At 40.9% G+C, this 16,664-nt stretch overlaps 1 protein-coding gene across 1 annotated transcript in view; it reads right to left on the reverse strand.

The window, feature by feature from the left end:
• The window catches only part of DPYS (dihydropyrimidinase), a 125,154-nt gene that overhangs the window by 70,856 nt on the left and 37,634 nt on the right, over window positions 1–16,664 (reverse strand). The window contains exon 4 of the mRNA XM_073632138.1: window positions 11,266–11,455. Coding sequence (XP_073488239.1) covers window positions 11,266–11,455 — 190 coding nt within the window. The remainder of the gene's footprint in view (window positions 1–11,265; window positions 11,456–16,664) is intronic.

Genomic DNA, 16,664 nt, shown 5'->3' on the forward strand with positions numbered 1-16,664 from the left:
CAGTTTAACCCTCTAACTGCACTTTGGAAATGTTTAGAATAGCTTGCAGGATACCTATAGAGTCTTTTGTATAAACCAGCTGCTAAGAAACAACTAGAAAAGTTAGAAATATGAAAACTATTTTTAGATATGCTGTATGAATAGGAACACATAGTAAACATGCAGCGAGGATTTAAAAAAAAAAATTTGAATGCACAAGTGGAAATACACTTTGAGGCCGGGTTCACATATGTGTGAATTGGAGGCAGCTTTCCCCGCATCTAATTCGCATGACATGCGAGTGTGACCAGCTCTCAATGGAGCACAGGTCCGGGGAGGCCGCGGTCCGGATTGGAGAAGGGTCCTGTGCGTGTTTGGGTCTGGTTTAGGTGTGAATTCAGGCAAAAATTCGGACCTGAATCGCACCTAAACTGGTGAACAGACACGCACCGGACCTCAGGCATGAACCCGCGGCAGCACATATGTGAACCCGGCCTAAAACTAAACTCTGGAGAATCCGTTAAATACACAATTTAACAACATATATGGGAGTTCATTCACCTACCCAATGGTTTGTGTTTTCAATCATCCAGTCCTAAGACTTGCACAGCTCTGTCAGACGGCACAGCCAGTTTTGTGACTTGTCTTTTCTCCAGAGCAGTTAAAATGGCAGGTTCACAGCATGAGGTGTGTCTGAGCATGCACGCATTTTTATGTGCATTTCCCTGTGTCGTATTTTAATGCGGTACCATGCACTTTGGTTTCCGCAACGAGCACACATTTGCTACAGGCTTGGATTGTTACATAGTTACATAGTAGGTGAGGTTGAAAAAAAGTCCATCAAGTCCAACCTATGTGTGTGATTATATGTCAGTATTACATTGTATATTCTTGTATGTTGCGGTCATTCAGGTGCTTATCTAATAGTTTTTTTAAACTATCGATGCTCCGCACTGAGACCACTGCCTGTGGAAGGGAATTCCACATCCTTGCCGCTCTTACAGTAAAGAACCCTCTACGTAGTTTAAGGTTAAACCTCTTTTCTTCTAATTTTAATGAGTGTCCACGTGTCTTGTTAAATTCCCTTTCACTGAAAAGTTTTATCCCTATTGTGGGGTCACCAGTCTGGTATTTATAAACTGAAATCATATCCCCTCTCAAGCGTCTCTTCTCCAGAGAGAATAAGTTCAGTGCTCGCAACCTTTCCTCATAACTAATGTCCACCAGACCCTTTATTAGCTTTTTTGCCCTTCTTTGTACTCGCTCCATTTCCAGTACATCCTTCCTGAGGACTGGTGACCAGAACTGGACAGCATACTCTAGGTGCGGCCGGACCAGAGTCTTGTAGAGTGGGAGAATTATCGTTTATCTCTGGAATTAATCCCCTTTTTAATGCATTGTGCATTAAAAACTACATACTGCCCTGCAACCCCCACTGCATACGGCCCAGCTGCATACTGTCACCCCTACATACTATCCTGCTGCCCCCACTGCATACTGCTCACTACTCGAGTACATACTGAAGGGGGCACACTGACTGCTATACTCCCAAAGGTTGATTATTATTCAATGTTGGGGGGGAATTATTGTGTAGTTCTGGGGATAATGCACAATCCTGGGCTTTATTGCAGTGCTGTGAGTTACTGCGCCATGCTGGGTTTTATTATTGTGCCATGCTAAGGTGTTAATCATTGTGCATTGTTGGAGGTTAATTTTTGTGCAGTGCTGGGAGTATATTATCTTGTCATGCTGATGGTTAAGTATTGTGGTGTGCTTGGGGCTATCTATAGTGCCATGCTGGGTGTTTATTTTTGTTCCATGCCAGGTTTTTTTTATGCCGTTCTGGCCTTTACTCTTGCTGGGGTTATTGCTGACCCTGACACTTGCTGGAGGGTATCATTGCTGGTCCCATTTGGGCTTATTTTACTATGCTTTAGCCCCCCTCCATCTATACTTTCAGCACCCTCACAGCACCCCCCCCCCCCAAAGAATTTGTCTGGAGCCGCCCCTGCAGGGGAGGGGTCTAAAGCTGATTGACAGCCTCAGCTCTTTTCCTGTGTGCTCTGTGAAGGAGTGTGTGTTCTTTCCCTCCAATCAGCTCTTAGAGCTCTCCTCACTGAGCTCTACAGAGTGTAATTTCAGCTCTCCGCCCCCTTCTTTCTGACAGCTCAGACAATCTTTATAAATTCTGGAAGTTGAATAGCTGTAGAGAAGAGAATACTGCAGATAAACAGATACAACTTATGTAGGGGAATGTGTATCTTCTCTGTGTATCACCTGAAGCCAGTCACTTCACTGGGTATATGAAAGGGTTTACAACCACTTTAATTAGTGGATGTGTATGGATTATTTTTGGAGCGTAAGGGTATGGTTTAGTGCTCCCAGCCTATGATTGGACTGTGATGGAGCAGAAGCAAACTGATAAGCTACTACCTCTGCTCACTGTGCTCTCTTCTCTTGTTGGAATCTTTATTGCCAGCACATGTTCCTGGAGCAGAATTTGATTGGCTCCTAGTGCTGAAGGGCTGATACCAAGTTACTTACACTAGCTGCATTCAAAAATACTTGTAATACTGTTTTAAGGAATACATAATAGCATTTTTTATTTCTATCTTCTATCTTTAAGTCAGTATTCAGCTCTGTAGTTATGTTTAATTTACATTCTAGGTTTTAATATAAATATTCTGGTGACGGATTAAAGACATCAAAGACACCCATTATGTGATTACAGATTTCAGAAGTGCTGACTCAGCTAGGGAACATCATGTTAATAAGTCAATATTCTGGATTGCAGTGTGGCTTTATTCATCTACATTAAAGAAACTAAGTGCAACTCATAATATAAAACCCTTAAATCCCAGTATAGGAGACATTTATGATATCTTTGGATCTGCTACAACAGTAGCCTTTAGCTACTAATGACACTTAAAGAGTTGTAGTGTTTGCTGAATCAACGCTCTAATAGCAAAGTATTTCTAATAGATAATATGATCCATTTTTAGAGGTTCAGAGGTAAACCATGCATGCCGATTCCATTATATCCTGCGTGCGCTCTAAAGGATTTTTCTGCATCACCTTGGACAGCAGCCGGAATGAAGAATGGGCAAATATTCAGGACCATGGACAGCAGGATATCACATAAAGCAGTATTAAACCCAAAAGCAAACATTTATCATATTGCAGCTTACTATTGCTTAGATGTGATGGCTTAATTCTTTATGCTTCGTTTATCTGGTGATCTGGCCAGTAAGTCTGTTGTCTTTCAAAAGAACAAGCTCTCTAGTATAATGTCCTTTGTAAAAATGAGCATTATAAATACCTCTGTCTTCAGGCCGGTCACATGACTCGCGGCCGCTTTACAGCTCCGATACATTGCTCCTGCGGGAGGTCATGTGATCTCCCCGACTGACGTCAGAGGCAGATCACGGCCCTCCTGCAGAAATAGCGCCGTTCTGCCTTCCTCACGAACGATTGCTGGGTGATTGGCTCACTGATTGGCTCCCACATTACATGTACAACATTACATGGTTGTTATGTGTCCCCATTCACACAGCATAACACCAAATAACTTTTTGTTTCTTACCTTTCTTGTCATTTCTTTGAAGCAGATTTATATATAGGACTCTATACGCAGCTTCTATTGTTCAGAATAGCTTACAATGTGCAAATGAGGGATTGATATCTTTAATGCTTTGTTAGGACAGATGGTGTGCACATCTAGTTTACAACTGATAATAAAGATCTGCCAGCACAATACAAATAGGCTTATAAACATAACTCCCTAACCCCCTCCTTAAAGCAGAACTAAATTGTATCTGAGCACAAGCAACTGAAAAACCTACTAAAATTATTTTTAATATTCAAAGCAAACTCCCCCATCTATCCATGTCTCCATGCATTTCTAGCTGTGCCCAACCTGAGTAAGGGAAAATGATTCATGTAGCATTTACTTCCTGGAATCCACCTGCCCTTAGCTCAGATATGCAGGGTATGCTTAGCTGAAAAAGCCCCTCATCCTGTTCTCCAGATGAAGAGAAAAAAATTGCCCATGAAGACATCTGGGATGTATGACATCGTTTTGGCCTAGGCCAAAAACCAGGAAGTAACTGAAGAAATGTAAAAAAAAAGTTTAAAACAAGTAAATGTAATATACCTTCCTATCTATTTATTAATGCTAGCAGTCTTATGCCCCGTACACATGGTCTGATTTTCCGATGGAAAATGTGTGATAGAACCTTGTTGTCGGAAATTCTGACCGTGTGTAGGCTCCATCACACATTTTCCATCGGATTTTCTGACACACAAAGTTTGAGAGCAGGCTGTAAAATTTTCCGACAACAAAATCTGTTGTCGGAAATTCCAATCGTGTGTACACAAATCTGATGCACAAAGTGCCACGCATGCTCAGAATAAATTAAGAGATGAAAGCTATTGGCTACTGCCCCGTTTACAGTCCCGACGTACGTGTTTTACGTCACCACGTTCAGAACGATCGGATTTTTTGACAACTTTGTGTGACCGTGTGTATGCAAGACAAGTTTGAGCCAACATCCGTCGGAAAAAATCCTAGGATTTTGTTGTCTTAATGTCCGATCAATGTCCGACCGTGTGTACAGGGTATAAGGATTAAAAATAGTTCCTGTTGATTGAGAGAGTTTAGTTCTGCTTGAACATTACAAAGAAGGGGAAAGCAAAGTGAAAGTAAGCAAAAATCAAGTAAAAATGTAAGCGGCAATTTTTAAATATATATATTTTTAAGCAATGCTATGTAAATGAGAATATACAAAATACAGAGCAGGTATTTTCCAAATCTGGCTGCAATACTGGAAATATATAAAAGTGTATTTCAACTTTTTCTGTCTAAAAGAAGAAACCCCCCCGCTATATGTTTGTTATGTGTTTCCATTCAAACAGCAATTTAAAAAAAAAATGTTTTCCCTTTTTAGCTGTTTCTTTGGAGCAGGTTTATACAAAAGACTCTATGGGCAGCTTCTATTGTTTAGAATAGCCTGCAACATACAATTAGGAAACATAGCAAGTGACAGTTTTTCTAAGTGTATTAACAAACAACGCACCACCCAAGCCTTGCGATCTTTAATCCTTCGCTAGGACAAACTATATGGTGGATTTACTAAAGCTGAAGCACTTTTTATTTTTTTGAGAGAGAGAGAGAAGATGAGGAATAATTATATATTAGGCTGCTTTCACACTGAGGCACTTTGCAGGCGCTAAAGTGCTAAAAATAGCGCCTGCAAAGCTCCGCTCAAGAGCCGCACAATGCACTCCATTGTGAAAGCCCCGAGGGTTTTCACACTGCAGCGGTGCGCTTGCAGGGCGGTCAAAAAAGTCCTGCAAGCCGCATCTTTGGATCGCTGTAGGAGCGGTGTATTTACCGTTCCTAAAGCGCCCCCTCCCATTGAAAACAATGGGGCAGCACTGCAAACCCCCTGGCAAAGTACAGCGGGGCGGTTTTAACCCTTTTTCGGACGCTAGCCCTGCTAGCGGCCGAATAGCGCCGCTAAAACGGCGGTAAAGCGGCTCTATATTTAGCACCGGTGTACCGCCAGCGCCCGCATGCCTCAGTGTGAAAGTACCCTTAAAGGATATTTTAAAGATTTTTTCAGTATCTCTACTCTAGGAATGTTACAGTGGGGCAAAAAAGTATTTAGTCAGCCACCAATTGTGCAAGTTCTCCCACTTAAAAAGATGGGAGAGGCCTGTAATTGTCATCATAGGTATACCTCAACTATGAGAGACAAAATGTGGAAACAAATCCAGACAATCACGTTGTCTGATTTTTGAAAGAATTTATTTGCAAATTATGGTGGAAAATAAGTATTTGGTCACCTACAAACAAGCAAGATTTCTGGCTCTCACAGACCTGTATCTTCTTCTTTAAGAGGCTCCTCTGTCCTCCACTCATTACCTGTATTAATGGCACCTGTTTGAACTTGTTATCAGTATAAAAGACACCTGTCCACAACCTCAAACAGTCACACTCCAAACTCCACTATGATGAAGACCAAAGAGCTGTCGAAGGACACCAGAAACAAAATTGTAGACCTGCACCAGGCTGGAAAGACTGAATCTGCAATAGGCAAGCAGCTTGGTGTGAAGAAATCAACTGTGGGAGCAATAATTAGAAAATGGAAGACATACAAGACCACTGATAATCTCCCTCGATCTGGGGCTCCACGCAAGATCTCACCCCGTGAGGTCAAAATGATCGCAAGAACAGTGAGCAAAAATCCCAGAACCACACAGGGGGACCTAGTGCATGACCTGCAGAGAGCTGGGACCAATGTAACAAAGGCTACCATCAGTAACACACTACGCCGCCAGGGACTCAGATCCTGCAGTGCCAGATGTGTCCCCCTACTTAAGCCAGTACATATCCGGGCCTGTCTGAGGTTTGCTAGAGAGCATTTGGATGATCCAGAAGAGGATTGGGAGAATGTCATATGGTCAGATGAAACCAAAGTAAAACTGTTTGGTAGAAATACAACTCGTCGTGTTTGGAGGAGAGAGAATGCTGAGTTGCAATCAAAGAACACCATACCTACTGTGAAGCATGGGGGTGGCAACATCATGCTTTGGGGCTGTTTCTCTGCAAAGGGAACAGGACGACTGATCCGTGTACATGAAAGAATGAATGGGGCCATGTATCGTGAGATTTTGAGTGCAAACCTCCTGCCATCAGCAAAGGCATTGAAGATGAAACGTGGCTGGGTCTTTCAGCATAACAATGATTCCAAACACACCGCTCGGGCAACAAAGGAGTGGCTTCGTAAGAAGCATTTCAAGATCCTGGAGTGGCCTAGCCAGTCTCCAGATCTCAACCCCATAGAAAACCTTTGGAGGGAGTTGAAAGTCCGTGTTGCCCAGCGACAGCCCCAAAACATCACTGCTCTAGAGGAGATCTGCATGGAGGAATGGGCCAACATACCAGCAACAGTGTGTGACAACCTTGTGAAGACTTACAGAAAACGTTTGACCTCTGTCATTGCCAACAAAGGATATATAACAAAGTATTGAGATGAACTTTTGATATTGACAAAATACTTATTTTCCACCATAATTTGCAAATAAATTCTTTCAAAAATCAGACAATGTGATTGTCTGGATTTGTTTCCACATTTTGTCTCTCATAGTTGAAGTATACCTATGATGACAATTACAGGCCTCTCTCATGTTTTTAAGTGGGAGAACTTGCACAATTGGTGGCTGACTAAATACTTTTTTGCCCCACTTTATATGTTATATGTAGCTGGGGATGTAGGAATGCTACATGTCATTGTAGATGTTTTGTAATGTTATTTATTTCAATGAAAATTAATAAAAAGATTTAAAACAAAATCTGTGCACCTGTGCATGGCAGCCAGTCAGCTTCTAACTTCAGCTTATTCAATTAAGCTTTAACCCAAAAAAACTGGAAGCTAATTGGTTTCTATGTAAAATTAAATATAAGCTCCCACACTTATGGAGTGGATCAAGCAAGGAGAACTGCGGCCTCTACCAATAAATCCACCAAAGGTGGAAATAGAAGGAAGTAGAAGAAAAGAGGATAGATGTGGCGCTGTTCTGAAATTGAGGTGTTTTAAACCCTATACTGATGTGGTGAATTCCTGATAAGTGATGATTGCCACGACCTAATATGCTATTGCTAGAATACAGATTGGTGCCAATCCAATCTGTACTTATAATATATTCCTCCTGTGCAAAAAAACACAATCTGAAACCAATTATCTGCTGTGATAATAAATCAGAAAGCATAAAGCATATATCCTCTGATGAACAGTGTTGGTGCACTAAAAAATCCTCCTGTGCAAAAAAAGTTATCTGCTGTGATAATAATATACTGTATAACAATAAGCATAACACATATATAATGTCCTCTGTTGAGCAGTGCTGGTGCAATAAAAAGTCCAAATATCATAAAAATAATGTGCAAAATAAAGTGACAGGTGCTCTTCACAAACGTTATTCGGTGCTTCTTAAAAGGTGCCTCATAAGAAACGCACTCACCGAAATTATTCACCTCACAAGGAGGTATTACGCCTTCACAGTATTTGCCACTATGTAGCACACGGGGAAAAACCTGTTGGTCCTGTTTCAGCTGTTTGCTTCCGTGTTTGTGGTGTAAGGCATAAAGTTACCTCCTTGCAGCTAGCCTCTTATTGCACTCAGGAAATGGAACTCTACCCTATAGCCATAAATTGTTTTAAAAGATCCCAGCGGTCTAAAAAACTCCACATGCCGTTCCCACCTCCTCAAGATGAAGCCCGGGTCCGGAAGGTTTGCAAGGAGCCACCCATGTGGACCCTCCAGGGATGGGGAAATGTACAGCACCTTGGCTGTTAAGGGATGTGAATGGACAAATGTTGCAATTTTAATCTCTTGCCAACAAAGGTATACAGCAGGGATATGCAATTAGCGGACCTCCAGCTGTTGCAAAACTACAAGTCCCATCATGCCTCTGCCTCTGGCTGTCATGCTTGTGGCTGTCAGAGTCTTGCTATGCCTCATGGGACTTGTAGTTCTGCAACAGCTGGAGGTCCGCTAATTGCATATCCCTGGTATACAGTATCACTCTGATGATGTGCAGGGAAAAGTGCCATATTTCGTCCCCATATTTCTAGGCCTGTGATCTTTCATGTGCAACAGCTCTCCTGGGATCAAGGTGATCATCAGAGTGATATACCTTTGTTGGCAGGAGATTAAAATTGCAGCATTTGTCCATTCATATATATTATTATATATGAATGGACAAATATTATTATCACAGCAGATAACTGTTTTTGCACAGGAGGATTTTTTAGTGCACCAACACTGTTCATCAGAGGATATATGCTTTATGCTTTCTGATTTATTATCACAGCAGATAATTGGTTTCAGATTGTGTTTTTTTGCACAGGAGGAATATATTATAAGTGCAGATTGGATTGGCACCAATCTGTATTCTAGCAATATTATATTAGGTCGTGACAATCATCACTTAGATCATTTGCACATTTATTTTGTATTATCTGCATAGTTACCATACCAGGAATTCACTTTATCAGTGAAAGGTTTTTAACATTCCAGCAACAGCATATTAGGTTGTGATAACAATCATTCAGATTATTTGCACTTTTAGCACATTTATATTGCATTATTTGCACAGGTACCATATCAGGAATTCACCACATCAGTATAGGGTTTAAAACACCCCAATTTCAGAAAAGAGCCACATCTACCCTCTTTTTTTTTCTAATTGGTTTCTATGCAGAGCTGCACCAGATTTTGTACTCTCCAGTTTTAGTACATCAACCCATGTGTGTTTACAACTGATAATGAAATCTTCCAGCACAGCACAGATAGGATTAACTATGGTAAATATAAGCACCCAGCTCCCTCCCTAACGTTACATAGAATGGGAAAGCATATCAACTTCTTTTTCAAGTTATTGAATGGGAGCATGTATAAAATATAAAAAGGTGTTAATCTAATTTGGCTGCAGAAGTAGAAATACATTTTACATTGTATGTAAACCCCAATAATGAACTTCTCTTATTTGCTCCTATTTGGTCTGCTTAGTATACGATTGGAAGCATTTTGTCATATCTCTTTGATAAGTGCAAAAATATATTCAGAAGAGGGTAGGGCCATACACAGCTGCACTAATTTCAAAAAGCACCAGGGAGAAGCACCCCATGATTCAGGTAAGTGGGGAGCAGTTTGAAGTTGAGGGTTGGGGAATTTGGCTATGGGGTTGATTTACTACAAGCAAATAGACTATACATTTTTGCAAGTGCGGTTGCTCCAGAGCTTAGTAAATGAGGTGAAGCTCAGTTAACTTGTCATCCAGTCATTTTGAAGCAAAAATGCAGTTATGCAGTTTATTTATTTGCATGTGATTGGGTATTCTTTGTAAAGTGAGAAAAATTATAGCAGCGCTAAAAAGAAAACAAAAAGTGCAAAATACTAATATAGACCAGTTAGCTAGATATAAACCAATTGATAGTATATGGTTATGCCATAGGCATAACAAGCAATACATGTTGCTAAATATTTAAAGTCCAAAATGTACTTGAATAAAGTCAAAGGTTGCAACACAGGTGTGATATTAGATTACACACATCCACATTAGGAATAATTGTGAACCAGAGTCCGTGAAGCAGGTGTGTATAAATGGATAAAAAATAGTGACGATTCCTCCACTTCAAAGGTGCCGTCCGGCTATTCTGCTGTTTTTAACTTTCATTGCTGTAAGTGTAATTTAACTTTTCTATTAAATGATGCCTTATTGGAATTATGCTATGGCGAGTTCCTTTTTCATTCTGGGTAACATCTGACCACTCTATATGGGACCTGCCTGACCGGGGTATCCCGGCTGCCTTGCTGGTTATATCCCCATATTGACCATTTGGAGGTACCGTTTCAAATCACCCTTGGATAAAGGCCCTGGCTGGGTAATTGGCTGCAAGCTTATCTAGCTTGCCTTATGGTAAGCGTGCATTTTGTGTGGTGTTGACTCAGTGTTTGCGGTGGAGGAATCGTCACTATTTTTTATCCATTTATGCACACCTGCTTCACGGACTCTGGTTCACAATTATTCCTAATGTGGATGTGTGTAATCTACTATCACACCTGTGTTGCAACCTTTGAGTTTATTCAAGTAGATTTTGGACTTTAAATATTTAGCAACATTTATTGTTTGTTATGCCTATGGCATAACCATAAACTATCAATTGGTTTATATCTAGCTAACTCGTCTATATTAGTATTTTGCACTTTTGTTTTCTTTTAGCGCTGCTACAATTTTTCTCATTTTATTCTCTGTGTGTATCTCACTTCTAGTGGCTGCTTATTGTTATTATTTATTTTTTAGTAGCGCTGTATTTTTCTTACTGAATATTCTTTGTAAAGTGTAGCCTCATTCACTAAGCTCTGGAGCTACTGCACTTCCAAAGTACACGGTCTATTTACCTTCAGGAAATCAACCCCTATGTTTCATGTAATAGCCAAAATACATGTGTAACATGAAAAATGTTACAAACCCTTTAAGGGTTCATTTTTCTGGATAGCTGACAGTAGCCATATTAGCTTCTCTTTCATTGCAAAAAGAGCAGATAGAAATTCTGTGGTTTGTATTTAGGGATTTCAGCAGTTCTTTTTTTATTTTAAATCCAAAATGCTACTTATTGAACTTCTTCCATAACAACCACAGTAATTATTATTCTTTTTTATATATTTTATATACTGCATGATTTAGGATATGGAGACTACAGTGTTGTTAGCGTTTACCTTCCCTCCGGGCATTTGCGACGATTTTGGCGGAGGATTTGCTCATCACATGAACCACAAAGAGCGGGCAGTTCACAGAGTTGGCAATAGTGATGGCTCTCTGAGTGGCTTCAGCCTCCACTTCTTCCGGGCGACACAATTCATGGCCCTCCGGACCCGTGATTCCAAGGGACAGCATTCTCTTTGCTCCCTTCAAAGGTAAATTGTCTATTAATATGTGTAAATGGAGAGCCCATAGCTGCAGGTAACAACAAACAAAAAGTTCCTGGTGTGTAATCCACCCTATATGCTTTAGTTAGAGTATAACACTAGCCAAAACTTTTTGAAAAAGTGGTGTGGGGTTGGAACCCCATCAAGTTTTTTGTTGTCTTTGACTCCATTCAAATTATTTTCTCTCACTTCCTGTTATGGTGACAGTGGTGTCACTGGGACAACGAGTAAAGGGAAAATTTCAACAAGCACACAGACTGGAATCAAAAGAAACAAATGGGGATGCTAGCCTTCTCCCAATCTACCAAAAAACTGGATTTTGACTTGGCTGTAAAATCCATTTCTTGGAGCACAGGTATATAACGGGACACAGAGCATATTTATTATTCCTTACTCACAGGGTTATGCGCCACCTACAGGTGATTGGACACAAGACAGGAATGTCCTTCCCACATAGAGGAAAGTCCTCAGTTTTGTAGCAAGCCATACACACCAACATAGAGGTTAGGGATTTCTGTGTTCTGTGATGTACTGTGATGTACTAATTTCAGGAGAGGGAGACACAGCCACCATTCAACGGCCAACAAAAACCTCACTCAGGAGCCTGCAAAACACTGTGATTAAAGTCCATGTCCTCAGCAGCTTAAACATACACCTGATAAAATCTTGTAAAGGTGTGAATTGAAGGCCAGGTTGCGGCCTTGCAAACCTGAGCCACTGGAACTTGATGATGGATAGCCCAGGAGACACTTACACTTCTGGTAGAATGAGCCATCACGGGAAAAGGTGGAGCCTTTCCTTTCAAACCATAAGCTTGAGAGATAAGCTGACAAATCCAACTGGAATTAGTAGACACGTGACCCTAGTTGGTCCTTTGGGAAGGACAAATAAAGTCTAATTGCCTTGCTGCATCCTTTAATTTTCAGATGTACCCTGACAGCACAAACTCCCTCTAAAGTGTGGAGGCACTTGTCCCCCAGCTACTGAGGCCTGGGTAAAAAGGCAAAACAGTGAAGTATCAGAAACAGCTCTTTGTAAGAAAGAGACGCCAGTTCCAATACCCATGCTGAAGTAATAGCAACCAGGAACACAACCTTCCCTGCCAAAAAGCAATAAGGGAAAGTACCGAAAAGGCTCAAATCAAGGTCTCTAGAGAACAGAAAGCACAAAATTGAGCTTCTCACGGGTCAAAGGCAGCCTGATGAGAGGAACAATGCACGTGACATTGTGTACAAAGGCACACACCAAGGAATGAGAAGTAAATGGCCTATGAAAAAAGACTGCCATTTGACCATCCACAAGGCCAGTCACATACCAACCCCCATCTAGAGAAAAAGCAATAAACAGTCCACAACATACTTGCGAAGATGGAATTTCCTAGCCTCATACCAGTCCACAAAGGATTTCCAGGTCCTATGGTTATCCTTCTTTAAAGTAGCCTTTTTGGCTACAGTATGGGCATAAGCGCATCGGACATTCCCCTGTCCTTCAAGGTTCTGGCGTCAATAACCATGCCGTTAAAGCCTGTGAGCGTAATGAAGGATGGAAGATTGAACTTTGCGAATGAAGGTCTGGACAGAAGAGTTCAAGGACTGTCCAACGTCATGTTCTAGATGTCAGAGTATCAAGTTTTAGATGCAGAAGAATCTGCAACGGAGGGAAGGCATAAATCAGGGATCACTGGCTCCATTGTGTCAACAGGGCATCTACTGCAAATACGTGAGGATCCCTAGTCCTGGAAATAAACCTGTCTAGTTTTGCATTGAACCAGGACACCAACAAATCCGACTGATAAGTAGATCGTCCAGGTACACCAGAATAGTTATCTCCTAGGTCCTTAAAAGTTCCAAAATTGGAGCCAGAATCCTTGAGAACACTTGGGGAGCCATGGACAGACTGAACAACAGGGCCATGAATTGAAAGTGATGGTCCTCCACCACAAACTGTAAAAACTTCTGGTAAGGAGGAAATGTCGGAACATGTAGGTAAGCATCCTTTATGTCCACTGATACCCTAAATGGAGCAAGGCCACCACTGTGTGTACTGATTCCATTAAAAACCTTCATACCTGGAAAAAGTTGTTGAGATACTTTAAATCCAGTAGGGGACAAACTTTGCTGTGTGACTTCAGAACTGGAAAAAGGTTTGAATAGAAACTGTGAAACCATTCATCCTCTGGAACTGGAATGATCACTCCTTGGGACAGAAGAAGATTAGTTTGCAAAAGCAACAATCTTTTTTAGCAGATTCATATAAACATTGGAAAGAGTTAAGTGCAGAGGGGGAAAACTTCAGAATTCCAACCTGTAATTGTGAGCAACTGTACAGCAGACTCACTTGTCTGCCCCCTCACTTTGCCCTATTTCTGAAAAAGCCTGCAAACACCCCACCTCCACCCAAACGACTGGCACACCCTTTCATTAGGAGGGGGCCTTAGAGACCAGTTTTTCTGGCTTGGAGTTCCAGGACTTCTCACAAGACCAGAATTGAGGTTTCACCCTGGAGGCCCAAACGAATGTTGCCCATGAAAAGTAAAACTTGGCAATGCTTCTTGCAGGGTAATTCTGCAGACCAACATTTTAGCCAAAGAATATGTACCTGTGTACGGACAAGAGTCACAAACACGAAATGGAATCCTTCAGGGCACCACAGTAAAACAATGAGCCCTAGGGAAATTTGCCAAATGCTTACCCAAGTCATCCTCACTACCTGTGGAATCTACCCCCCTAGACAGACATTTTACCTTAACCTTAAGGTGGCGGCAGACTCCAGCAGCCACAATCTCCGTCTGTAATGCAGCACCCACCAAGGCAAATGATGCCTGAACAAGGTTTAAAGATGTTAGTCAGAAGCATGCTTAACACTTTCCCGCCCGACCTATAGTAAAATGATGGCCGGGCGGGAGAACGCGCCTCTCGCTCCACCATGGGGCCGCGCAGTGATCACAGTAGATCACATGACAGTTGTAAACAATGGATGGCTGCCTTTCATGTCATCCAGTGTATACAATTGTGTTGCTAGCTGTGATTAGTCAAAGTGATCACATGGTACAGACAGGGCCAATCACAGCCCATCTGTACCACGTGATTAGCTTTGGCCAATCACAGCTAATCACAACAAAACACACTGAATTAACCCGTTTTATTCAGTAAAAATGTTTGCTAATACCAATAAAATGCACTGATATAAGCAATAATAATATGTAAAAAATATAAATAAAAATCCTGATCACATCCGCAGAGTAGTACAGTGTTATTATGGTAACACTGCATTGCTCTGGTCACAGTGTGTTAGAAAAAAAAAATCTTAAAAAAAAGAAAAACATTTAATAAAAAATAAAAATGATTGAGAAATTGAAAAAAAATTATTACTTTTTGTTGCATAGTCACCAGTCAGTGTCCCTAATCACTGCCCACACCCATTATATGATAACACTGTACTGCACTGGTGACAGTATGTAACAAAATAAATTTAAAAAAGTGACAATTTTCCCCAAAATTGTGACAAAAAATTACAACTTCAAAAAACTTGCTGTGCCTCTTACTAAATACCTTGGACTGTTTACTTTCCAAAAACGGGTATTTGTACTGTCCTGGCATTTTCCGACCCTCAAAAGAGATAGGCCGTCAGCACATCAGGATTGATCAATTTTCAGATATATGTACCATAGTTTGTGGACTCTATAACATTCCTACAGACTAAATAATATACACTAGATTGGGTTATTTTCACCAAAGAAATGTAGCAGAATACATTTTGACCTAAATTTATGAAGAAAGATTATTTATTTGCAAAATATTATAACAGAAGTGATGAAAAACATTTTTTGTTTCAAAATTTTTAGTTTTTTTTGTTTATTTTGCAAAAAATAAAAAACCCAGTGGTGATTAAATACCACCAAAAGAAAGTTCTACCTGTGTGAAAAAAGGTAAACATTTCTTATGTGTACAGTGTTGCATGACTGTGCAATTGTCATTCAAATTACGACAGCGCTGAAGGCTGAAAATTGGCCTGGGCAGGAAGGGGGTAAATGTGCTTGGTATTGAAGTGGTTAAAAACTGAAACTTCCACCAGGCGTGTAGGATTTTGTTCACAACACATCTGCCCCAAGGGGTAGAGGGGAGCCATCTAGGCATACCAGCAGGCTATGGGGGGCAATTACCACCCTCGCTTTAGGACCCATCACCTTCAAAGAGGGCTCCAGTCTTCAGTCATCATGGTGGGCTGTGCATCAAAGCGCCTTCAGTGACTTAATCCCCCAGTTTGGGTTTACTGCCCTGGACCTGTTTAGCACCCTACTGGAACATACCTTGGTCTTTCTACTGCACAGGGTTCTGTATATGCAAAGGTCCAGTGTCGGCCAGCAACATTACAGGTCATCCCCACATTGCATCCCTTTAATTCTGTGCGGGGACTGGGTACCATCCTGCTGAGCACTGATAGCCATAGAAATGGATCTGGATACCAACCAGTCATTTAAATATAAAAAGAACCTTTCGAGAATTTGTCCTTGTTGTGTATAGATTCGCACAGAAGTGGCCATCACCTTCAGACATTGGCAAAAACCTGAGCAGCTTCCTTTATGGAAGGGGTTATATAGGAGGGCATTTCTCATCTTTTGCCAGAGTCCTGTCGCCTGTAGATAGCACATAACCCTGTGAATAAGGAATAATAGTGCTGCTCTGTATCCTGCAAGGTACAATAAAGAAATATGCCATTGTTCTAAAATACTCCTTATGCTCAAAAGACTTAAGGTGGCAAAACAAGTTAAAACTGAAACTTCGGGTGGATATGAAAGATAACAATTTTTTCATGTTATGTATTCATTAAAATATCAAAAATTATGTTTTTTTATGTTGCACTTTAGCTAAATGGTACACACACAGTTAAAATGTTTATATTGGGATTATATTATCTGCCAAAAGATTCTGCTCAGCCAGTTTTGTGATCAATATGTTCTCCGTTAAAATAATTATATTCAGTTCTGGACCGACAATTATGTCCAAAGTCATGGAGCTGTGATTGGGTAAGAGCACAGCCTCTCCCTATCCCAGTACTGCTGTACAGGCTGCTATCAAGACATATGTATGGATATATGCTATTTCTATGTATGAGTTCATTAACCCTAGGTTCACATCTATGCAGGTGATGTGGTTTTCCAGCACGATTTGCATGTTTGAATCTGCGTT

Source organism: Aquarana catesbeiana, linkage group LG05 (assembly GCF_042186555.1).
Source record: "Aquarana catesbeiana isolate 2022-GZ linkage group LG05, ASM4218655v1, whole genome shotgun sequence".
In the NCBI taxonomy this organism is placed as follows: Eukaryota; Metazoa; Chordata; class Amphibia; order Anura; family Ranidae; genus Aquarana; species Aquarana catesbeiana.